At 30.5% G+C, this 25,163-nt stretch overlaps 2 protein-coding genes and 2 long non-coding RNA genes across 5 annotated transcripts; 2 read left to right on the forward strand and 2 right to left on the reverse strand.

Annotated features, from left to right (window-relative positions):
- Positions 1-234: 234 nt before the first annotated feature.
- On the reverse strand, positions 235-4,016 carry LOC126665869 (gibberellin 3-beta-dioxygenase 3). Its single transcript, XM_050358798.2, has 2 exons — positions 3,298-4,016; positions 235-846 (listed from the first exon to the last, which is right to left on the reverse strand). Exons 1-2 carry the CDS (start codon positions 3,819-3,821, stop codon positions 270-272), a joined length of 1,101 nt encoding a protein of 366 aa, XP_050214755.1. The 5' UTR covers positions 3,822-4,016; the 3' UTR covers positions 235-269.
- Positions 4,017-6,582: 2,566 nt separating this feature from the next.
- Positions 6,583-16,592, reverse strand: LOC126681234 (ABC transporter G family member 32). 2 transcript variants are annotated; one of them, XM_050376731.2, is made up of 24 exons: positions 16,100-16,489; positions 15,037-15,157; positions 14,864-14,952; positions 14,697-14,781; positions 14,278-14,437; positions 14,048-14,124; positions 13,676-13,729; positions 12,568-12,658; positions 12,171-12,472; positions 11,812-12,093; positions 11,237-11,553; positions 10,968-11,128; positions 10,789-10,892; positions 10,132-10,291; positions 9,897-10,019; positions 9,696-9,787; positions 9,289-9,621; positions 8,912-9,202; positions 8,608-8,691; positions 8,353-8,486; positions 8,024-8,251; positions 7,725-7,896; positions 7,380-7,634; positions 6,583-7,081 (listed from the first exon to the last, which is right to left on the reverse strand). In XM_050376731.2, exons 1-24 carry the CDS (start codon positions 16,372-16,374, stop codon positions 6,809-6,811), a joined length of 4,263 nt encoding a protein of 1,420 aa, XP_050232688.1. In that variant the 5' UTR covers positions 16,375-16,489; the 3' UTR covers positions 6,583-6,808. The 2 variants fall into 2 exon arrangements, with proteins under 2 accessions (XP_050232688.1, XP_050232679.1); XM_050376722.2 differs by having other exon boundaries at positions 14,864-15,157; positions 16,100-16,592.
- A 43-nt stretch (positions 16,593-16,635) lies between these two features.
- LOC126681246 (uncharacterized) lies at positions 16,636-17,148 on the forward strand. Its single transcript, XR_007641362.2, has 3 exons — positions 16,636-16,724; positions 16,826-16,905; positions 17,052-17,148. It is a non-coding gene; the product is annotated as an uncharacterized LOC126681246 (long non-coding RNA).
- Positions 17,149-20,883: 3,735 nt separating this feature from the next.
- LOC126660452 (uncharacterized) lies at positions 20,884-23,606 on the forward strand. Its single transcript, XR_007635361.1, has 2 exons — positions 20,884-20,925; positions 23,186-23,606. It is a non-coding gene; the product is annotated as an uncharacterized LOC126660452 (long non-coding RNA).
- The last annotated feature ends 1,557 nt before the right edge of the window (positions 23,607-25,163 follow it).

Below are 25,163 nucleotides of genomic sequence, written 5' to 3' on the forward strand. Positions count from 1 at the left end.
GTTTTTAATATTTTTAAAAAGTTCAAGGGAATGAGGTAGAATGTATAATGAAATTAAGACTATAGGAAAGTTAAGTTGATAGAAGCAGTGTTTTAATGATCGAATAGAATTTAGTCTGGACTGAGGAAATATGGATGTGCCATTATTGATAGTAATTATTTAGCAATCCTTTTGTTGGTATGCAATTGAAGCGATAGTAAGTAAAAATCTATTATATCAAACTCATTTCAGGATGTTGATTCAGAATTAATTCTGACTCTCATTTTGCATCAAGTTTTGATAATCTCTAAAGCCTTGTGAAAATACAATGCCTTGGCATCAAGGTACTCTTTCCACGTCACAGGACGATACATCATTGGATGATCAAAATCTATCAGCTTCTTCAACGGTGAGATCTTCACATCCGTAGGAGGGCCATAAAAATAAGCAGCTGAAATACGATGACGTGTCTTATTCACAACCGCTTGATGTTCTGCACTTTTGAACCTACCATTGGAGATTATGTGCATCAAATCACCAAGATTGACCACAAGTGCACCTTCCACTGGGTGGACTGCAACCCACCCAATCTCTTCTCCATAGACTTGGAGACCACTGACCCCACCCTGGTGCAGTATAGTGAGTAAGGATGAGTCTGTATGAGGGGCCAGGCCCATGGCTCGCTCCGGGTCCGGACACATTGGGTACGAGTTCAATTGGAGCACACCTTGATTGTTATTGGATTCGTTGTTGGGCCTGAATAGGCAATCCAGATCTTCTGGATTCAGGCCTAATGATTTGCAAATCAGCACAATTATCCTCTCGCTTAGTGCCTTCATTTCTTTTTGATATTTTTCCATTACCTCACTACACAAGAAAGTATAAAATATAAGCTACGAGTTAATAATGGGAAGTGTTAGGGCTAAACAAAACCGAATCAAATCAAATAATTAAATTGATAATTTCATTTATTATTTAAATTAAAATTTTCAACATTTATTTTATTAAATGGTGTTTCTATGATGTTAATTTTTTAATTTATTATTCTTAAAATGGATAATGGTAAATATACAAATCACAAAAATCTATCAAATCATGAATGCATTTTTTTTTTGTTACCAATCATTTTAGTTACAAGCAACATTTTCTCCCGAAGCATATTTCAAATATAAAAAGGTCATATTTATATAGATATAATATTTATATAGATATAATATTTATATATAAATATTATCATAATAATTAGTTAATAATTTCCATTATATAAATTTTAATAAAAAAATTTAAAAAATATTATTGAAGTATTTTTTTGAAAATATTAATATTTTTGATAGTTAAAATTATTAAATTAATTATTAAAATTTGAAATTTGAAAATTTCAATAATTATTATGTTTCACACTTAAAATTAAAAATTAAATTTTATAAAACACTATTAATAAATTTTTAAAGATAAGATCGACATTGAATTGGAGTTACATATACATATTGTCAAGCGAAGCATACAAAATTAGATATTCCAAACTTCAACACATGGCATATAATGAAACAAGATAGCATTAAAGTTAAATCTCTACTATAAAGGAAACAAAAATGAGAAGCATCTACGTGCTTCATGAAAAACAAAATTGTTTAAATTTCTTGGACAAACAAGCTATCACCATTATCTATCAACTCATGTCGACTTAGCTAATTTAAGTGTATGAATATGAATATAGATATTTCTGTCCCAAATTAATATATTAAAAAAATTAGATTTTTAAATAAAATAAGTAAATTTATGAAAAATTATTAATTTATTTAGTATAGTAACACTTATTTTTTTTTTGTATTTTTTTAAAGATTTTTCATCATAATTAATAAGAATATATCTAATAATTTTTCAATAAAGTCTTTGGGTGGCTATAATTTAGAGCAATTTTTTTAAAATAATACCTATCAATTTGATATATAAAAATAAATAAATATCTATAATTTAAAATAATCTTTTTTTTAAATAATGCCGATCAGTTTAAGATGAAAAGAGTATTAACTAACTAAAGTATAACTATAGATGGCGTGGATGGCGTATAATTTGTATATATTTGTAATGTCGTAGACGTAGTTAGTTTAAATTAATCTATCTCTGTTCAAAAAAAATATCCTTAATAAAATCCATATGATTTCTTTTGAAGTTTGTGAGATGATTAATATGGTGATTGGACCGTGTTAGTGTGAAGCTACGTGAAGACAAGTGCATGGTACATGCAAAATGCAATTCTCATACACGACTTAAGCCTATTTCCATATCAGCTTCCCTTTTAACCACTAAAATTTTACCACGTCTCCACGCCATCATTTTCATAGATAATAACGAAGTGAAAACATCACCAATCATGAAATCAATAAAACAAAATCACATGACGAAAATGACTGTTGACTTTATGTTACATTGTCAAGTTAATTTTGAGTTTCTTAATACTATAATCTTAAGGAGTCTAATTCAAGTTTAAGCTTAAGACTCAATTGAGTAAGTAGAGAGTTTTAAGATTGTATAATTAAGCTTAATTCTTTTTTTATTAATTATAATTGAGTTATTTAAAGTTTTTCATGTCTATTTATGATTCAGTAGAATTTGTGAAGAGATTTTGGATAACTAAAATTCTAGTCTCTATATAGTATATATCATATCTTGTCATTATTCTTTATGCTTTTATTAGAGAAAAGTTAACTGCTTAAATTTGTATAATTTATATGACAGTAATCCATTATATAGCGTTAGTTTTGAGTTACTTTTTTTTAGGGAGAGTCAAATTTTAATTTAAAAGCATCTAAAAATAATAAAATACATAATAAAATGAAAAGGATAAAAATAAATTTATCTAATAAAAACACCTATATACTATATATGTCATTATCTTTAAAATTTGTAAATTTAGTTCAAATTTGAAATATTATAAAATATATTATTTAGAAGAGTGTTTTGTCTTACGTGAGGTGATATGATGTGTATAATAAAGATGTGTTGCGTAAATAAAATTCATTAAACACAACATATAAATGAGTTGTATTGCCCCTTAATTTTATATGCTCCATGTTATTGATATATTAACTACAGTTTAAATGGAATCAAGACTACATTCTAAATGAATTAAAACCATATTTAACAATATTTTAAAAAATACCGGATCAAACCAGCAACTTTTTAAATACTATGATATATATATATATATATATATATATATATATATGAAAAATAACCATTATTCAATTGATGAATTAATTTTGGGTAAGAAAAAAGTAAAGTATATTTCAGCAAATATGCCTAAAGGGCACGTACCAGAAAAGGGTGTTTTGGTTAGGCCAAAGTTTGGTAGCATGCTCGGCCGGAGAACCGATAATGGTGAAACCTTCATACCACATTTCCTTGGTAAAAAAAGATGAGATTCGAGCCTGGCCATAACCCGATAGCCCCTCCGGCGACCGAGCAACGAGTAGCTTCCGGTTAGCAGGTAAAGCAAACAAATATCTAGTTTGCGTCTCAACTTTGTCAAAAAGATCAAAGGGAATGCCGTGGTTAGTCACCTGAAACATACCCCACTTTTCACACGCTTGTCTTATGAGTGTATCTGCATTTTGGTCGGTAAGGTCGATGATCGGAATACCGGAGGTTAATTCCGGTGAGTGAGCTGTGTTATTAGTAGTAGTCCATTTGTGGGAATCAGGAAGAGTTTGAACAGCAGTGAAGTCTAGAGGGAGAATATGATCAAGATTAGGGTTTTCTTTGATTGGATTGAACATGATCGGTATGAAAGATTTGGGTTGTTGACGAGTTAATGGAAAGTGAGAGATGGGTATCATCATATTTATAGAGCGGTGGTGGTGGTTGGTGGTGGTGTTCTTGAAGAATTGCCTGTATTTGGATATTGGAGTTGGCTAGAGAGAGATGCAAGAATTGTACAAATGGAAACAAAAATTATGTTTCCGTTTTTGTATTCTTCCTTTTTGTTGTTTCTATTGTTCTTTTCTTTTCCTTTTTGTTTTTATGAGATTTGCATGCAAAAAATTGCATGAACTCATTTATTAACTTCCTACAAATGCTTTTTCTTCTCTGATTCCTCATTATGAAAAGCATTTTTAGTAATTTATTATATTCAACCACAAATATATAATATTTTATAATGGAAATATATACATTTCAATAAAAATACAGGTAGTTTTCCATATATATCATTTATGCAAATTTTCCCAAATATATTACTTATCCGAGAGAATCTAAATAGTTATAATTTAATCAGTTATCCTACTTCTTATAATAACTTAATCCACAAATTAATTACATTAAATGTATATAAATGATGTATAACATCTAGGGACAAAATAACCAAGCCGCTTATGAGCAACTCTATTTGACTTTATAAGAATTCAACTTAACCTAATTCTATAGTCTTAAATAAACGAGTTCAGATTCTAATTTACGTTCATTTATTTCAACAAACTAAATTTGATCCTATTAATGTTCATTTTGTTTATAATTTGCGAACAATTAGTATATGTTGAAACTGTGTATACAAACAATCAAAAAGTAATCAAATTAATTTGTTGAAACAGTCAATAAAATTAAAAAGAATTACCAATAAAATACTTTCTATAATAAAGAGTTTCTAACTTTAAAAGAATTCATAGAAAATGCTTTTAGAGTATCTCCAATTCAAAATTCTAATTTTAGGTAAAATTTACATATTTTAATATAAATATTTGTTACATTACTCTATCTCATTACACTAGGCCATAAAGAAACTAAATATTAGTAGTTCATTTTAAATCCACTAATTCATCCAAAAAAAAATCCACTACTAGCGTATTAGTTACGCAGAATAACTGAGTTAAACGGGTAATATGAGGAAATTTTACTTCAACGATGAAATTGAAAAGTTTTTGAGTTCAAGTTTCTCTTTTTCTCTATATAAGATGAATTATCACTTTTATAGTGAAAAATAATTCTCATAATTTGTTCTTATCCCCTGGACTACGAGAAAATAAAGATATTAATCTCCATATTTATACTATATATAAAAGTATAAATATAGGATGGGAAAGAGAGATAATTCTCTTTATATTTTATAAAATATAATTATTAATTAAAAAATTATTAAAAAAATTATTAAAATTAGAATACTAATTAAAATAAACTACTTATATTATTATATTAAGATAATTGTTTAAAATACTAATTAAAATAAACTATTTTAAATATTTAATTATTATTTAATTATTTAGAATTTTAACTAAGCTTAACTACTTATCTAACAAATTATTATTTAATGCTTTTATTTATATTCTCTATAAATAAGATAAACTATTCCTAATTAACTATCATTTTTATTATTTGATATTTTTACTTAAAAATAATTTATAATTATATAAATAATTTATAATTAAATATAATTATAATTATTTTAATCTATAATGAATATAATTATTACTATTTGACAAGTTACACTATGAACCACATGTAAAACACGTAAATCGACATTAGTTACAAAATCAGGAACATTAAATCTTGAAATCCTTCTAGATTTTTACAATTAATTCTAGATCTCTTCAGTGTTCAAATAAGGTAAACTATATATATATATATATATATATTGCTTATTCTTTTGGCCTTTGTAAGGGCCACTCGACAACTATTTTAAGGAAAAATTATATTAATAGTGTATGAACTTTCTTAATTTTTCGATTTGAATGTTTGATTTTATTTTTAAATTAATATGTTAACTTTATAAAATTATACTCCCCCCATTTTAAAAAGATAGGTCACTTTATTATTTTTGGTGTCTCAAGTTACAGACTGAAATTATGTTGTGCTGCTTTTCTTTTTCAAATTCATATATGTGTTGGCATGTGTTGTTATAATGTATAAAAGATAAACATAAAAAGTACCTTAAATATTGTAAAATAATTATTTATTATAATTAATTTAAGTTAGAATTAATTAAAGGGTTAATGTCATAAAAAATCACGAACTTTACACGTTTTCTCATTTTAATCACGAAGTTTAAATTTTCTCATTTTCATGCATGAACTATCACTTTTTCTCAAATTCATACACGGTGCTGAGGTGTCACTTCTCCATTGGTGTAATTCGCTGAGGTGGAGGTTATTTTAGACCAATGAATGAGTGCCACCTCAGCACCGTGCATGAATTTGAGAAAAAGTGATAGTTCGTGCATGAAAATGAGAAAATTTAAACTGCGTGATTAAAATGAGAAAATGTGTAAAGTTCGTGATTTTTTTTGACATTAACCCTTAATTAAATAAAATCAAATTTACTTTGAATTTTTTTAATTAAATTAAATTAAATTAAATTAATTTTATAGATTATGCAAAATTATATCTACTTTTTTGCACCAATTATTTACTAATAATATTTCATTAGTAATATACAACAAAATAATCAATATTATTTATAATATGAAAATTCAAAACACTGTCTAAAATGATATTTCTCTATTTTACATACAATAAATATTCTAGAGAAGCATATAATAACAAACATACAAATTACTATATTTTATTGATCCGCGCAATTGCATGAAAGTACGACTAGTTCTAAAAATAAATATGAAACAAAAATATAGCTCAATTATTACAAGCCAATAATGAAATGTAACTTTACATTTTAGACATATATTTCTATACGATTATACGCCAGTTATAACTATTATTGTTTTACACTTACAAGAATTTCTAACTAAACAAATGATGCATTCCAGAAAGTTAAATATACTAATCGCAGGCAATGCTTCTGGAACATAAATGACGTTTTTATTAATCATAGAATTACTTTTTCATCTCCTTTGGAAATTGAAGGCTTTTATTGCAAATGCAAAAATGATTGCAAAAAACACACAGAACCCGACGACCATGATACCGGCTACACCCAAAAAATCATGTCGAAATCCGAAAACTTCCCTGAGAACTTGCTTTACAGGTATCAATTCATCCCTATCTGACATTTTCATTAGTGTGTCATCATCACCATACTGTGAAGTCAGGAGGCCATATAGAGTCCAGGCTATAGGGTTTGCCCAGTAATACCATCTCCACCATACAGGAATCCTCTGTAATAAAATTTTACAAAGAAAAGGAAAAAAATGCTAAGGTTAACAACACAAATGATTATATAGCAGGGAAATGGAAATGCCGGAATAGAAAATGGCAAAACTCGGCAAAACAATATCTTTTATAACACTAGCTTATAAAAATAAAATAGAGTTCCCGAGTTTCAGAAACAATTTCGAAAATAGAAATTAAATGTCAAAATGTTGAACATGGGAAGTTTTCGTGCAACATAGCATACTAAAAATTGCAAAGTCGATAAGACATATTAAAGAAGCAAAAACAGAAATCACTTATTACCTTGTAGGGAATCATGAAGCCGCTGAAAAGGTTCCACAGCATATAAAAAGGAGCCGCGATGATGGAGGCCACGTTGTGATTTGGTGTGATAGCAGTCGTCATCATTCCGTATAAAGTGAAGTATAACATAGTGAAATACATAAAGAATATGTACCAAATAAATTTAAGAGCAGTCCATTCAAATGCTGCCAAAGAGTAGAAAATTGAACTGTATATAACTGTTTGTCCAAAAACGTAAGGGAACTCAATAACAACCTGCACAATGAAAGAAAATAAAACACCCAATCTTCAGATACATACGGATTTCTGCGAATATAAATAAAAAGAAGTAGAAGTCCAGTAAACCTGTGCAAAGGCAAATGGTAGAGCTGAGTACAACCCTGCAACTCTTTCTCGATAAGACACAAATCTTTCAATAGAAACAACAGGTTGAACAGCAGATCCGTTGGTAATTCCAATGAATAAGACCGCTGTATACATGGATCCCATGGCATTGTATAGTTCTTGGTCATTTTTCCTGCATAGAGAAGTCATAAAGGAATTAATGCTAATGCCAGAAGTACAAGTAAGAGACCATCATAATAAATTGCAAAAAAAAAAAGGAGTTAAAAAAATTCTTTTTGATTATGTTTAAAGAAAATTACCTTTTTGATCCAAATCTCCAACATATTGTTCCAAGCATTATTGAGATTACGACAGTGTAGAAAAATCGAACTGCAATGTATTGCGGATTTCGCCAATATGATAGATTTTGCTTCCAAAGACAAGCTAGAAACTGCTCAAGGAACGACTGAGCATACTTCGATGCAAAATTCAGTTCTTTTGCATTATTACTTGGCTTGCTAAGAATCTCAACCAACTCTCCATTCCGTCTGAAACAGCAATAAAACAGCAAATAAGCTAAAGAGAGACAAGAAAAGGAACTGTGGTGGGACTTCACAACTTGTAAACCATAAGCAGAAATTGAACATACTGAAATAGACTTGATCTTCGGTATATTTCAGCAAAGTCTACACCCAGGCGATTTTCTTCAGATGAGGATGTAACCTCAAGCATCCAGGCAGCAGGGTTATATCCAGACCTGATTTTTGGCACTCCTTCAACTGCCTACAGAGTAGCAGAGATATATTAATACCATTTAGATATCGAGTCAAAGTTCAATGCTATCTTTACAATGAGCTGACCACAGATACACTAGCAAAGGGCATGTGAAAATTTAAAAACTCACCTCAAAATATTTGATGAGCTCACAAGACTTGGGCCCAAGGGGACCAGCATAAATTATCTCTCCTCCACGCTTCATAGATAAAAGCTGTAACACATCACATGTGAAATTAACACGAGCTATCTTAACGAGTGTAAATGCAAATATACAATCTACTGAAGTTCTTGAGTATTTGTTTATTTTATGACACAAATATATGTTCTTCCACAGGTGACAGGTTTCAATTTCTGATTTCTGGAAATTTGCATCTCAGAAAAGATAAAAATGCTTTAGAGGCTGATGGGTATACAAACAAAGAAATCCATACCTCATCAAAAGATTCAAAGATGTCTATGCTGGGCTGATGGATTGTACAAACAATTGTCCGCCCAGTATTCACAATATTTCTCACAGTCCTCATCACAATGGCTGCCGCCCTTGCATCCAAACCTGAAGTGGGCTCGTCCATGAATACTATAGATGGGTTGGCAACCAACTCAACGGCAATTGTTAACCTTTTTCTTTGTTCTGTAGAAAGACCATTCACTCCAGGTAGACCAACCAAAGCCCCAGATAAAGATGTGAGTTCCACAAGTTCCATCACCTCCTCAACAAATGCCTGAAAAAAATTAACCTCATGAAGTCAAATAAACCCAGCCCCAGGCCACCGACCAACCATAAGGAACAGAAGTATACTCATAGTACCTGTTGTGTCTCCATGTCAACTTCTGATGGTAATCGGAGCCACGCGGAGAAAAGGAGTGACTCAAGAATGGTCAAGCCGGGAGAATGAATATCATTTTGTTCACAGTAACCAGAAACTCTTGCAAAAGTTTCTTGTTTTTTGGGATAACCAGATATATGAATAGTCCCTTCTATAACCCCTCCAGTTTTCCTGCCGGCTAGAACATCCATTAGGGTGGTTTTTCCAGCACCACTGACTCCAACCAATGCTGTCAGCACACCAGGTCTAAATGCTCCGGTAACATTAACTAATAGTTGCAACTTGTCTTCTACTACTCCTTGTTGCTTTAGCTCCTGGAGAACAGTAGAATAAGGTAGCTGCAATTTCAAAATATCAAGAATATGAAGAAAATGAGATCTGTACATACCAAAGGAATATCCACGAAATAATTGATGTTTTCGAAAGACATGGAAAGAGGTTGAAATGGGAGAACCATGCCTTTTTGCTTGAAATATTTTCCTGCCCACAATTTAGGATTTATTAATGAAAGCTCAAACAGTTAGTTGTGATTCATACGTGCCAGTAATTGCAACATAGTAAAATCCAGGATTAGATGCAGTCCACAAACCATTTATTGAGCCTGAGTGCTGCAAGTATTCTCTCAGTTCAATAACAGCGTTTTCACCTTTCCTTCTTTTATCTCTCTCTTGAAGCTCTTCTTTGGAGACAACAGGCTGTTGCCTCCCTATAGCTGCCAAAAAAGAAAAGAAAAGAAAAAGAAAAAGAGCATTGTTTTAGTACAATGACTTATCTGTTACCATAATCTTTAGGCATAAGGAAATTTAGGATTGGGAATGGCTTACGATTGAGATAAGCTAGGAAGACAGTAAACAGGAAATTAAATAAAACTGCATATCCAAGCAAAGCACCAACACCAATCCAATACCAGTAACTCTCTGGAAACAAACTGCGTGCTTTCAGTACTGTCTCACCTAATGATAACATTGTATTGTTTCCAGCTTTCTGCAAAAACAACAGGGGACATGGAACAATAAGCTTTCAAATAGAAGTGTGAATTTTTATAACAAAACATCGTTAATACTCCCATAATAGTTAGTAAAACCCAGCAAGAGTCTGGTTTACGTTAGGAGTTCCAAACGAACAACGTATAAATGTTATAGTCCAGGGTCAGGAGAGCTAAAAACAGTCGTAAGGATACTGGTAATAACTACCAAGAAAGGCTACAAGAAGTTTTTCCCCACAAAACATCATTTTGATTAAGCAATGAGTGAAGAGGTCTTTATCTTAAACAAAAGCAGTTTTACTGGAATAATATGGAGTAGAAAACTCAATCAACAGGAAATATCCTCACGCATATACGAAATTTTGTCACACAAAACATCATTTTGATTTCAAGTTATAACAATTTAGACTTTTGCTGTCCATACATAATCACCATGCTTAACCAGCAAAATAAGCAGTGAAAAGATTCATAAGAAATGGAGCAACTCAATAAAAACCTTATCCCAAGAATGTCCAAGGAACTCATTTACAGAAGCTGCATTTTGAGCATACATCAAAGGAGAAACCCAGAAACCCCATATCCACCAGCTTGGTATATATTCTGTCACAAAAAATCAAACAACTAAAACATATGAGACAGAAAGCTAAACAAAGCTGCTGAAAGTTTCTGTTTTACCTCTTGAAATGATGTATCCTCCAAGAGCCATGACAACCAGCATAGCGAAAGATCCAAAGGTGTTAGCAACTATCATATTACGGCCCAACGATCCAATGACACGAAATAGAGATATAGACATTTGATGCAGAGAGAAATATAACAAAAATTGCCGAAAAAATCTGCAAATTAAAGACGTAAATTAAATGACAAAGTACTCCAACAATTAAAGAATCAAGTGACAAAGGCCACTCAAAAGCTAATCATCAAGTTAGAGACCCGCAGTTTACCTTGTAACATTAGGATCATAACCCATCACATAATATGTAACTGCTACCCACATACCAGACTCCATGAGTGAAGTTGGTATGCTTAGGAGCCAAGCTGGAATTGTATAAGCCCAGCTTGGGTAGAAGTGCAAATCTCTATGCTTGTAAATCACGGGAAGCTTTGCTACCAACATTGAAACCTCTGTAAATCCATTGAAAAGAATAATAACCATCGAAAAATATAGTGATCCAACATACAAGCCTCCATCAAACACTGTTTTATGATCCATAGTTGTGCGGAAGAATACGCTCATTGTGATCAAAGCAACAATAAAAAGCTGCAAAACATTTCATAATACCAAGCATTAAATGGATGTGTACTATGTTGTGGCAGATGAACACAATGACAAACAGATAGCACCTACTGCATATATGTAGCATGGGTATACTGTATACATAGGCTCAAATTATTATTATATGCAAATGAGTTTAAAGTGTTTGAGTGATTAAGATCCAGCTAACTCCTAGCGAAAAACAATAATTTATTTCTTATTCCCTAAAATTAATATTCAAGTAATAAGGTCAACAATTAATACCTGAACAAATTTGAAAACATAGATAAAAGAATTCCGGTTCATCAGCAGTTTCTGCCAGTTAAAACTAATCTTAAGGAGTTCACTCCGCTTCGCACCAAAGCGATAAGTTGACAATGCTGCTGGATGATTATATCGTTTATCAAATGGAACTTCCAGCTCCAGAGACAAACTTTTACCAATGCGATATGAACGAAATGCTTCAACAAACTTCCCTGGAGGTATGTACCTATAAGGGCGGTTAGCAACAGACCAGTACTGCTCCTGGTCCTTCTTTGATGTAACCTGTAAGATAACGGGTTAGAGCAATAAAACAAATGATATAGTACAGATGTTACATTTTCAAGATCCTCATTGCTTACTTCTTGCAAGAAATCTGCCACATTCTTTCTTTCAGGACAACGAAATCCCATATAGGAAAAGAATTCTGCAACAGTATCACGGGGTCCCTGGTAAACAATCTGGCCCTCACATAGAAGTATAACATCATCAAATAGCTCATAAGTCTCAGGAGCAGGTTGTAGCAAAGAAATCACAGTAGTCCCATCAAGGGCACAAGTGGAATGCCTGAGATATTTGATGATCTGATAAGTGGTTGAACTATCAAGCCCATTTGAGATTTCGTCCATGAATAGCACTCTAGCTGGACCAACTAGTAATTCACCTAAAAAAATTTACATGGCAAGCCTTATTCTCAAAGAAAAAAACACGAACACCCTACACTCATGTGCCAGAGACTAAGAGAAAGTTGATAGACACCTGTAGTCAGCCGCTTCTTCTGCCCCCCTGAGATCCCTTTCAGCATTTCATCTCCCACCAACGTGTCCGCACATATATCCAACCCTAAAATCTTTGTCAAATGTACTTTAGCACTTCAGATTAAATTTTATGAATGGAATCGAGAAACTAATTAAGAATTACATTTTCTCACAAGGAAAAGACTTGTAATGTACCAGACTCTAGGACATTGTCGACTTGCAAAAATCCAGGGTACTTTAAATGTTAGAAAATTCAATTTCAAATTCAATTGGCACTGGTTGTTTCATACCTTTTATACTCAAGCATACGACCAAGCAGTTCTCTACAATACATTCACATGACATGATCCTAACATAATGTGAACATAAACTGAAAGATAGTGGCAATCATCAAGCTTTCCGAAAATATATAAATAGCTTTCTTCCATGTTCAATTTATTGCACATGCATGAACCCAAATGTTTCATGGTGCTATTTGAAACATGAGTATAAACTTTCGGAAAAACAGAAATAAATAATTAACTGCTGATTGAGGGAAAACATAGTACAGAATCCTGCAGACAGTTGCTTTTTTTTCCTCCCAAGAGACTCAAATATGAACTTTTTCTTCCGTTCCCCCAAGATGGAGTGAAGCGTTCAAGGTAAGTAATCCCTCCATCAGTATACCAAAGATGTTTAAATATCTAGTCCAATTTGCAATGGTACATAAATTTAACACAAATACATGCAAGAGATTCCTCAAACGTCATTTATTCAAAGAATTGCATTGTACATTTTTATGCTTGGATAACATTTTGTGGTTGCAAAGAGAGGCTATAGCCCCAAAGCTAGCCGTGGAAGATCTTGGATTAGCAGCTCCAGTAATGTCACTTGCAGCAAGGTAGATGGAGGAGGGAGTAGAAGAAAGAATTTAGATGAATAAATATTCAACAACCGGAAGGTGAATTATCACTTCCCATAGAGCTTCAGGGTAAACAAAATAGTAAATTATGTATTTACATAAGAAACTGGACAAATGATGCATAAACATTATTTCAAATACGACACGGAAATTTGAAATATTACAATTGCAGAGGCTCATTAAACATTATTTCAAATATAGAGAATACCTTCATAATGTACTCCACCACCAGGCTTGTCTCCTGCCCTCCCAAAGCCAATGACTGGTGAAGGAAATTGCACGAGTGACAAAATGTTTGCAATAGTAATATACATACATACATACATATATATATACACATATATATATATATATTTATGAATTGGGTGAGTCAAAGAGAGTTGCAACTTGCATATGAAAATGAATTTAGTTGTGATTATAGTGAGTGAAAATGAGTAGTGAGCTATACTGAGTGAGTCATGAATAAAAATGTTATAAAGATGAAATGAATTCAACTTATTATAGTAGAAGTGTATATGTTGGTTCACCACGAGTGTCTAGTTAGTTACCACTTATCTCAATAGTTTACTGGGGCAATTACCTTCATGAATAGATCAAGATCTTCATCAGGTTTTATCCCAGCTATCTTCTCTCTTCTTGCAAGTTCCAAAAGCATATCTGGTACGAATATTTTTACGTCAGAAATTAAATAAGCATGTGCAAAGGCCTTGGCTAGATCCACATTCGGGAGCCTCTTGGATTACCAATAGAATGCAGAGAATAATCAAGAAGGAAAGAAGAGGAGGCATATGCATGAACTTCTGAGCCTACCGAATTTGAATCCAACGCCTTGACAGCGCCCTGCCAACTCTAGAGTTTCTCTTACAGTCATCTCCGCCGCATGCCAATCCTGTTGACTGACATAAGCTGACGTCCTTGGAGCAACAAACTCATTTAGACCGTGTCCATTATATGTAATCTTTCCTGACATCTTGACACAAATATTTAATCAGCAAGTGAAATCAGGCAAAGAAATGGTGAAACGTCCTTCACCATTAGATGATTCAACTTTAAAACCCATCAGTGAAAAACTGTAGAAGTAATGAGATTTCAAATCATACAACAGATGTAGCTGGATCTCTATGGGATGGCTTTAATCAATCATTGAAAATTATTTCAATGGCTTCATTTGATCGACCATATTGACTATTCTTATACACCAAGAATTTGGAAGAAAATAATGTGGATACCTTCAAGTTATGCCCAAGACGACCAGCGAGAGCCAAGAGAAGTGTTGTCTTTCCAGAGCTCGGAGGACCCAATAGAAGTGTTAATCTAAAGCATAAGGCTTACAGCTTAGAACACAAAACAAATGGCTCAGACTCATCAATTAGTACCAAAAAAATTCAAAATGTACCTTGACGGTCTAATGATCCCAGAAAGATCATCTAAAATTGTTAGCTTAGTCCTGTTTCCTTTGTAAATCCGCAGCTGTCTTAATAATGCCTTCACGAAGACGGCAAAAAAAGTTAGAACTATAATTAGCAAATTTATACTCTTTGAATGCTGTAAGAATGCTAATGATTCTACCTCAGTCATGTTGAAAATAAAGTTGGGAATGGTTGGAAGTGCTCTACTCCCAATATGTACGAAAGAATCAATTGTCAATTTCTGAAACCGAACTTCAATCTTTGGAAATTCTAAATGAACTCTGTGATTAAAATAAAAACAAATCATTTATAAAATCATAAAAAAATTCCGAATAACAGGTACTAAAAGGGAAAATCTATCTAACTTGTAAGTTGTCAATTAATTGCTGTATTGTACCCATTCAAGCAATTATATTATGCTCAAGACTGTAGTTTTTTTACTATTATGATGCTACGTTTCACTTTCACACATCACACCCTACATAACAAAATTTTAAAACTCAAAGTGTTTACTTTTTTTCTTCCGTTGTTACTTGAGCAAACATGGCAGATTTTAAATCTATTAATTGCATTCGAAAAGTCTAAATAATAAGAAAGAGAAGTCCAATAATATTTTAATTTAGTCCATTTTTATTTCCCATATATCATAGTTAGTAGAATTCAATTCCTTCAATAAAAAGGAGAAAAAATATTAAAAAGAAATCTTTTTTTTTTCCATAAAAAAAAAAAAAAGAAATCTAATCATGTCAAAAGTGACGTATAAAATTGCTAAGATGATTTATCCAGATAAAGACCTGTATTAATCAAGAAAAAAATAAATTAGATAACTAGATAGATTAGTTCGTCTAATTAAAAGAGTTGTTTCCTAATATAGTCAAAGTGAGGTCACCAACTGATCAAAATTACAACTAGAGACATAATTAAATCCATCCGTAGGTAACGTGTCACGTCAGTTGTAACCGTCAAACACTAAATCGATAAAATGCCAAAAAAGTAAAGAAAAAAAAATGGCTGTGATCCAGTCGAATTTTAGTTCAAAAATGTATTAGAAAACAAGAACTCACTATTCAATTAAAAAAAATTAAAGCAAACTGTACGCAAACTGTATGAACTATGAACTACTCTTAAATTCCTAAATCAACAAAATAAAACTCATTCATCCAAAAAAAAAGACAAGGTAAAACTCAATCAAATTGTTGAAAAGAAGAGAGCAAGAAAATTACGCATCAAATCGTCGTCGCATCTGGTCAAAAAAGCGATCAGGATCATCATCAACAGAGTTGATCAAGCGGTCAAGTACAAGTTTCTGTTCTTGAGATTGAAGCTCACCGACATCGATCTCCTTATGATCACCAACAACATTCCGAAAAATACCTCTCCTCACTCTATCGTAAGTAGGAAGCCTCTCTAAAGCAGCCCAACGGAGAGCCTCCTCGTCTTCTCCTTGCTCTCGAAACGACGGCGTTCTCGCAAACGCATTCTCCGCCGAGTTCCACATTTCTACACTATTATTTATCAGATCTGAAACTAAAAAAACAAAAACGAACCCTAGTATTTGCAGAGAGACATAGAGAGAGAGAGAGTGTGTTTTTATTGTGTTAAATGTTGATGAGTGGAAATGTGAAGTAGTAGTAGATAATTGTTGTAGTCCATTAAATTAGTAGTTGAGGTTTCATTTAATGCTTCTTCTTCATCTTCACTCTTGATTTTTTACTGTTGTTGTTTGTTTTATTTCTCTACTCTCTCTCTACTCGCTGTGCGTGTGTTGTGTTCACTCTGTTGTGTACGTTAAAGCGCTGTGGTGCAGAGAAGCCTCATTAATAGCCGCGGGAAAGACAAAGTTGGCGGGTGTTCTTTCTTAACTCACTCTCTCACGCGTACTAGAATATAAATCACTCGCTTTGTAGATTTGCCACGTCTGATGTTTTCGGTGTGGTTGTTTTGGATAGGTTGGCTGTTTCCGCTGAGTAACAGAGCGCGTTGGATATGTGAAGCGTTATGGAATTGACATTAAAACGGCTAGGAAGCGGTAAAAAGTTGTTTTGATTAATCCTTAAACGTCCTTGGAGTTTACTGTAATGTCATTTTAGTCTGCCAAGTTTTTAAAATTAATAACATTATTTCATGAAGTGCAGTATTAGTAACTGATTAACCTTTCTTTTTTTCTCATTTCAGAAGGGGAATTTTTGCGCTTGTAAAAGAATTTTATAACCTATCGAGTATATGATGTTACGGTGAGCTTTGAACTCACTATCTTTTACCTACGTGAAAAATCTGTAATTTAGTCTTTTAATTTCAAATTAAATAAGGATGCAATAAAATCAATAAATAATATCAAAAATTCGATTGATATTTTAAATAATACAATTTCAAAAAACTATTTAGAATTATTAAATTAAAATATTATGTTATCATTATCTATACTATATATAAAAGCACGGATGGGGGGGGAGACAGACAAATTTACTGAATAATCCTTTTCAGTTTACTACTAAATAAAGGTTTTATGGTCATTAACTAATTAATTATTTAATTGATCACTATTGTAATTAAAGTCCTAATTAGAATAGGTAGCTAAATTATCTCCAATTTAATTTTTAGTATGTAAAAAATAGCTAAATTGTCTCCAAATTAGTAGGAATGCCTATCTTTTAGTTTGATTGAACTACAAAATTAAAATACTGTATTTGGTCAACTATTATTATTTAAATATCTATCTTATTATTTTTAAAGATATTATTAATAATATTAAGTTAATTATTTAATTATGGTTATTATAAAATAAATAAAAAATTAATAACCGAATATATTATATTTACTTTTATAAAAATTCTTAACTAATTTAATATTAATTATAAATAAAAAAATTGATATAATTATAATAAATTTACTAATATGTTCATTAAAAAATTACGTTACGAGCCACGTGCATAGCACGTAATGCGAAACTAGTAAGATAAAATGTATGGCTAAATTTATAATTAATTTTAATAAAAATATATGACGAAAAATTCGATGGATGTTCTTTCCTAAGATTGGCTGTAATATTTTTTTACGGGGAAGTGTTTTTTTTCTATTTTTATGGATATGAGAGTGACAATTCAGAGAAGTTCGAGCACTAACTTAGTACGTGAACGTATTCTATGCATGCATTTACATTAATTGAGGGGCACCGATTTAAAAACAATATTGCAAATTAGTATGGCATCTTTACATATCATGAAAATGCCAATAAATTATTGGTACCTATGAGGTTGCTATTAAGGACTTGCAACTTTCAGATTTTGATTCTCACAGACATAAACACAAGTCACAACATAATTATTCGTTCTTACTAGTTATTTTTTGGCCTAATGGCAAAAAAAATTCAAACCTTTACGACTTGTTGCAATTATATCCAAACCTTTTAATTTTTGCAATAATATCCAAATTGCATTTTTTTTGTTGCAATAATATTCAAATTGCATTTTTTGTAGCAATAATAGTCAAATTGATGGCTAAATTTGTTGTTTTCAATTAAGATTATTAGGATATTATTATGTTTTGATGTATAATAATATAGTAAAAGTCCCCAAAAATGGCAAAAAACTCAAAAAAAATCACATAAAAAGTGTAATTTGGATATTATTGCAACAAAATAATGCAATTTGGATATTATTGCAAAAATTAAAAGGTTTGGATATAATTGCAACAAGTAGTAAAGGTTTGGGTTTTTTTTTCCATTAAGCCTTATTTTTTTTCCGATGGCGTAGCTAAAAATATTAATCCGAGAAACAAACTTTCAAGCATAGAATTGTAATCAACTATTTTTCATACCAATCATTTAAAAAATTATAAAAAAAAAATGTATCTCTAACTAGAGCGGACGAACGGCTCTGCCCGTAAATAGCTCCCCCGCAGCTTTTCTCTCTTTTTCTCTTCATATTCAGTTTTTTGATACTAAAATAAACAAATTGGCACTTATTATTATTAGGTATTGACTATTTTAAGAAAAAAAATTCCATGCAAATAAATACTCTCTTTTATCTCTAAAAAAACATTATTTTCATAATTTAAATAAGATGATTTTTGGCTATTTTTAGCCGGAAATCCGCCGCCTCCACTTTTGATATACATATTTCATAGCTTTTATCTAATAAAAGCTCCAAGTGATGGTATATTTTCCTTTTCAATTTTAAGTGTATATTAAAGATTCTTAATTTGATCAACATATTTTGATTTGCATGTAAAGGTTCCTTCCATTTTTTTATTTTTATTTTGAAAGTTCTTTAACTTATATGTCAATTTTTTGATTTAGCTAAGATTCTAAAACATTAAAAAAATATGAAAACTTTTTAGATATTCATTTTGATGTTAGATGTTTTCTATCAATTTTTTAATAAAAGTTGTCATTTGATTAAATTACAATGGTTGAAGCATTTCAACGATCTAATAGAAACAAAAAAAAATTGAATTCTCTTATTAATGGAATTTTGTTCATCGGTGTAGCCAAAATGTCACATAAACGAGATATGAATTGAATACCTCTTCCTGGTTAATATTTTTTTTTATTATTATTTTCTATGTTTTATGTTTTATATTTATTTGTTGGATTAGATTTTAGAAGAATATATGTTAAATTTTAGAGCAAATTACTCGGATATTCTTGATATTTATCAGAATTTACAGTTTTATCTCTCTTATTTGAAAATCAAACGATATGATCCTGCACTTTTATTTTCGTTAATATTTTGATTATCGCATTCATTTTTAATGTTAGGCAACCAAGTCAAAGGACTTAATACATATAATTAAATTTTATTTTAGTTCTTAAATTTATTTTTAATATATATACATAGATATTTATATTTTTTTATGAGATCTAATCACTTAATAAATTTAATTTATTTTTATATATTGATTCATGCCCCTACAGTTTCATGCCCTTAACTTTGAAAAATAATAATTTGCAGGCTCGAGATTAAACTCGACTCGAGTTGAATAAAGAATAAAAAATATCATATTCATGCATTTGATTTTTTCACTATAAAATACAAAATTCAACTAATTAATATGGTGTGTGTGCGCGCGCGCGTGTGTGCGTGCGTGCGTGCGGGGGGTGCGCGGTGGGGGGGGGTGCAGGTGCGTGCGGGGGCGGGCGCGTGCGGGGGCGGGCGGGCGTGCGGGTATTAAATTTAGAAGTAATCAATATAATAAAAAAATAAACTATTATTTTAATATATAAGACTCGTTTAGACTCGTGAACATCACAATATCTTTAATTGACATTCAAATTCAGTTCGAGATTAAATTCAAGTAAGAATAAGACACTCTTAATAAAAAATAAATGACGAAAAAAAGAAATAAAATTATTCGAAAACGAACCGAACTGAATAGGTCCGTAATTTTGTTGGTTCTTTTAAAACTGATAAAAATACAAAGAAAATTTAAAAAAAATAAAAAAATAGTTTATTCGGCCGGTTCGGTTAATTTAGATAATTCAAATTTCAAAACGAACAGATCGCCGAGATTTTTATCAAAACCAACCCGACCGAACTCAAACTTATAACTAAACTGACTAAAATTCACCAGTTCAATTGGGTAATTTGGTTCAGCGGTATATTTTGCTCACCCTTAACCATATTCATAAAGAATAAAATAAAATATGGTTTCCATCTTTTTTATTTCCAAAAAAAAAAAACATTGGCTGTAAACTCACATTTAGATGAAAACAATTATAGCACGATCAATGTTGCCAATATAAATATCGACACGATTTAGAAATAAAGAAGTAAATGTAATTAAGTTTATTCTAGAAAAATATAAACTAAATTATAGCAATAAATTAAGTTAATTTATATGAGTATGGACCTACAAATACAAGGATCAAAGTGGTCTTTTGCTCTTAATCTTTACATAGGTGAAGCTAACTAGAATAATTAATTTGTAGGTTAGTTTAGTTACAACTTCTAACTGTCCACCTATAAATCCATGCATTACTAATCAGCATCCTTTTACAAACAAGCTAGAGTTGAAATATTATAAGCGTTGGGAGGATTCTGCTGAAAATGTGAGTACAATTTTTCTTACAATTTTTTTTAAACGCATTCTTTTAACTTGATGGAAACACTTGATGATTAATGGAAGGAAGATGAGAAAGATTACATAAGCAGAAAATTTGAAGTAATTGAAGAGTTAAAAGTTGACAAATTTCCGAAACTGAAATGAAAATTAAAATACTTAATTACTTAAAAACCTTCACCTTTAATTTTGTTTTCGTTTATACTCTGACCTAGGAAAATTGTCACATATACTCTTGACCTTATCTTTATATTTCACCTCTACCCCAAATTTCAAAAAAAAGATGATTTATTAAAAACAACTAAATATAAGGATTATTTTATACTTTTTTCTAATAAAAAAATTACAAACAAATACTTCATATTTAAAAACGTTCAAATAAATGCTAAAATTAATTATTTTTTTTAATTTAAATAAAATATTACAACCTACAATTATACTCCAATTTAAAAACTGCTAATATTATTATTTAAAAAAAAATCGACTTTCAGAACCGATGCCGGAAAAGAAGGAGTAGTTGCTCCTCCTTCCATGGAGGAACATCATGTTCCTCCATAGAAGGAGGAACACGCTGTTCCTCCTTTCTATGGAGGAACAGCGTGTTCCTCCTTGGAAAGGAGGAACATCGTGTTCCTTCATGGAAAGGAGGAACAGATCTGTTCCTCATTCCATGGAAGGAGGACGATGGTTCCTCCTTCTGTGGAAGGAGGACGGTTGATGGTGGGTGGATTTTTTTTTAAAAAAAAATTAATTTTGTTTAAAGAATTTTTTATGGTTTTTAATTTTGATAGCGGATTCTAAAATTGGAGTACGGTTGTAGGTCGGAAATAATTAAATAATTATCATTAATTGATTTTATTAAAGAAGAATGTGTTTTTGTATAATTAATAACATTGACGTGTAATTAGAATATATACTAAAAATGAAGGACTATTTTAAACTTTTTTCAAATGAAAAGAGATAAATTTAATACCTCGAGGGTAGAGGTGAAACATACAGACAAGATCATGAATATATGTGACAATTTTTCTAGGTCAGGGTATAAACGAAAAAAAATTAAAGGTGAGAGTTTGTTTAAGTAATTAAGCCAAATTAAAATGTTTTAAACTGAAATTTTTACAACTGCACTAAAATTTAATTTGGTCGCTATAAAATTTGTTATTTCAATATAAAAGTTTGATTCTAAAGGATTGATAATAATAAAAATTATTTAAAATACAATATTATTTTATACCTATCATATATATTAATTAAAAAATAAATAAATACTGGCTATGAAAAAAAAATACTAGATATGAAAAAAATATAAAATAATCAAAAGCCTACTTACAAAAATCATATACTAATTAAAATTAATATAATTTTAAACAAAATATTATTCAAAATACTAATAAATTATTATCTAAATTACAAATAAAAACGTTAATTCTTCTCGAAAGGTAAAAATTTTCTGACTTTTTTTATTATAACTAAATCTTTAACTTTATTAATCATAGTATAATTTTGATAAAAAAAATTAACTTTTTATTTTTGATAAATATGTTTTTAAATTGAATATTTTGCTACAATTAAAATGTACTTATAGTTATTAGACTACAATTGACAAAATTAAAAAAATAATTCTAATTAGAAAAATACGAAAAGATTTTGGATTTTTTTGGATGAATAGTTCTAAAAAAATTAAGGGATATTTTCTGCCAAAATAAAATTTCACCTTTCAATTTTGTAGGAATTGGAACATATTTTTTTAAAATTAAAAGGGTAACTTTTTATTTTTTTCGACATTTTCGACTCAAAAATATTTTTCACTAATCAATCGATGCCCTTTTTTCTCAACTTTTTAATAGATAAAATAACACCGGATAATAATATTGGTCTATAAAACGTCAAGAAATAGAAATGGGACCTTTTGAACCAAATTTTAAAAAGCGTGATTAAATAATTAAAAAGAGAAAAGGTACTATTTTTTTTATAAATAATCTAAAATGTAATAAAATTATAGTATTAACATTCAAGAATACACTTTACATGGAGGTTATAATTTTGATTTTTTTGATTTAGCATGCTTTTAAGGCAGCTCGATATAGGATCTAGAACCGTATATATAACATATTTAGTAGGATTCAGTTCAAAACAAAATCAATAATCAATAAAATATTTTTAAATTTTAGATGATGAATTACAAAAAGAAAGAACAAAAAGAAAATAATATTATAAAAATAATATTTATTATGATTTTATCTTTCTAGGTGTTAGAAAGTGATGATGCGTCCTCATTGGTTATAAGGGTGCCGACGTATACCAGTTTGTTAGAGGGGTGCTGACGGAGCAGACATGTTATTTCTTTGAATGTGGTGGACAACACAGAGTGCGTTGGCAAAAACATACCATGGTAATGTCAGAGCCTTTTTTGCGTCAGCAAATTTGTGTGATCCCATCCTGCCGAGTTAGACGTATGTTGGTTAGGTGCACTTTGATTACCTATGTCATCGGAGTGTCAGTGACTCGATCCTTTGTTTGCATTCTATGAGCGGTCGAGAATTAGTTCTCGGTCTTTCATGTGTCGTAAGAATGTTCGATTATTATGTATTTTAACTGTTTGTAGATTGACTGGGTGTTCGGTTTTACCCCTTTGTGTGTTTTGTTTGTGTAAAACGGGCTTTTTTTATATTTTGCTGTTATTCATATTGTATTGTGTTATCACTGGATATTTTCGGTTTGATTTTTGAGCCAACATCATGAATTGAACTTGCTTGAGAATAGGTATATCAAGTCATTTAACAACCACCTTTTCCCTATGTTTTGTTGACCGTGAGGAACACCAACAATCTAATCTAAAGAATTTTCCTATGCCACGTTGTGCTGTTGAATTTGTGTGTGCTAATTAAGCCAATTTCGGTCAACCACCCTAGCCTACATGATATTTCCTTGCAATTGAACAAACTAGTACTAATATTTAAAGTATGAATTAGTTGGCCTTGCAGTTGTAAATATTTATTCCTCATTATTACTACCAAGGCTCCACCTAAATAAAAAAGAAGAGTTATTCATATGACATGAAAATTGCGAAACCAATTCCACCAAAACCAAAAGTTGTGAAAGTTGTTCCTTTAAAAGAAAATAAAGGGGACAAAATGGCCAATTCACCTTCTACTCTATACGCAATATCAAAAGAAAATATTCTCAAAAGGATCAATCATAAAAATTCAATATCTTTCATTTTCGTCTCACCATTACCCTAATTAATTGTATTTTCATACATACAAACGGAAATGACTCCTTTCAAATTTAAAATTCTTTAATTTTCTCAAATCCATTTAAATGGATGACACCTAAATAAATTTTAATTTAATATAATAATTTTTATTATCATGTGTCATTCACCCAAGTGGACTTGAGGAAAATGGAGGAAATTTTGAATTTGAGGAGAGTTATTCCCGATACAATACACGCACCAATAAAATTTCTAATTAAGGTTGCATTCTCATATTTTAGTGTATGAAATCAATTTTTTTACAGAAGGGTGGATTTAATAAGAAATGGTAAAATATTAAAAAAAATCGATTTTTTTATTTTTTTAGTATTTATGCGAAGTTGAGAGAAACTAATCCTTTGTCCAAAAAAAATGTTTTAAGAGTTGTAGGATGGAAACTGATAGGTAGTTGATTTTTATACGGTAGCTATTAATTAGCCATGTGCCAAGCAATTCTTTTTTCACACAATATCGTTTTCAAATAATTGTCACTCCTTGTACTTTGTTATCTTTGCCACAACATTTCTTCGTATGACCAGATGTAATAATATAGCTGGATCGCATTTTCAGTTTATTGTTTATATACTATATAGTTTGGCCAAAAGCCAAACTAGCCCTTAGATATTTACGCGGTACTTTAATCCAAATTTTTAAATTCGTCCGTAATTAAAATGGACAACAAACTCCGAATTTTATTTAACCATGAATTCCATAATTCGTAATTAAAATAAAAACGTAATTTTTATTCTCATGGGACCTATAGTTTATTTTTAATAAATCATTTAAGATTTATTAGGGCTAAATTAGACCCACTTAATAAAATTCCTATCTCCAAATTCTATAAAATATTAGGATAACTTCTTAAAAATATTTCGTAAATATTGACTCCAAAACAATTCACATGAGATTATAAATTATTTTATTGTAATTTATATGTATTTTTTAATTTCCGTTAGTTAAAATATAAATATCAA

This window comes from Mercurialis annua, linkage group LG1-X (assembly GCF_937616625.2).
Source record: "Mercurialis annua linkage group LG1-X, ddMerAnnu1.2, whole genome shotgun sequence".
NCBI classification, from domain to species: Eukaryota; Viridiplantae; Streptophyta; class Magnoliopsida; order Malpighiales; family Euphorbiaceae; genus Mercurialis; species Mercurialis annua.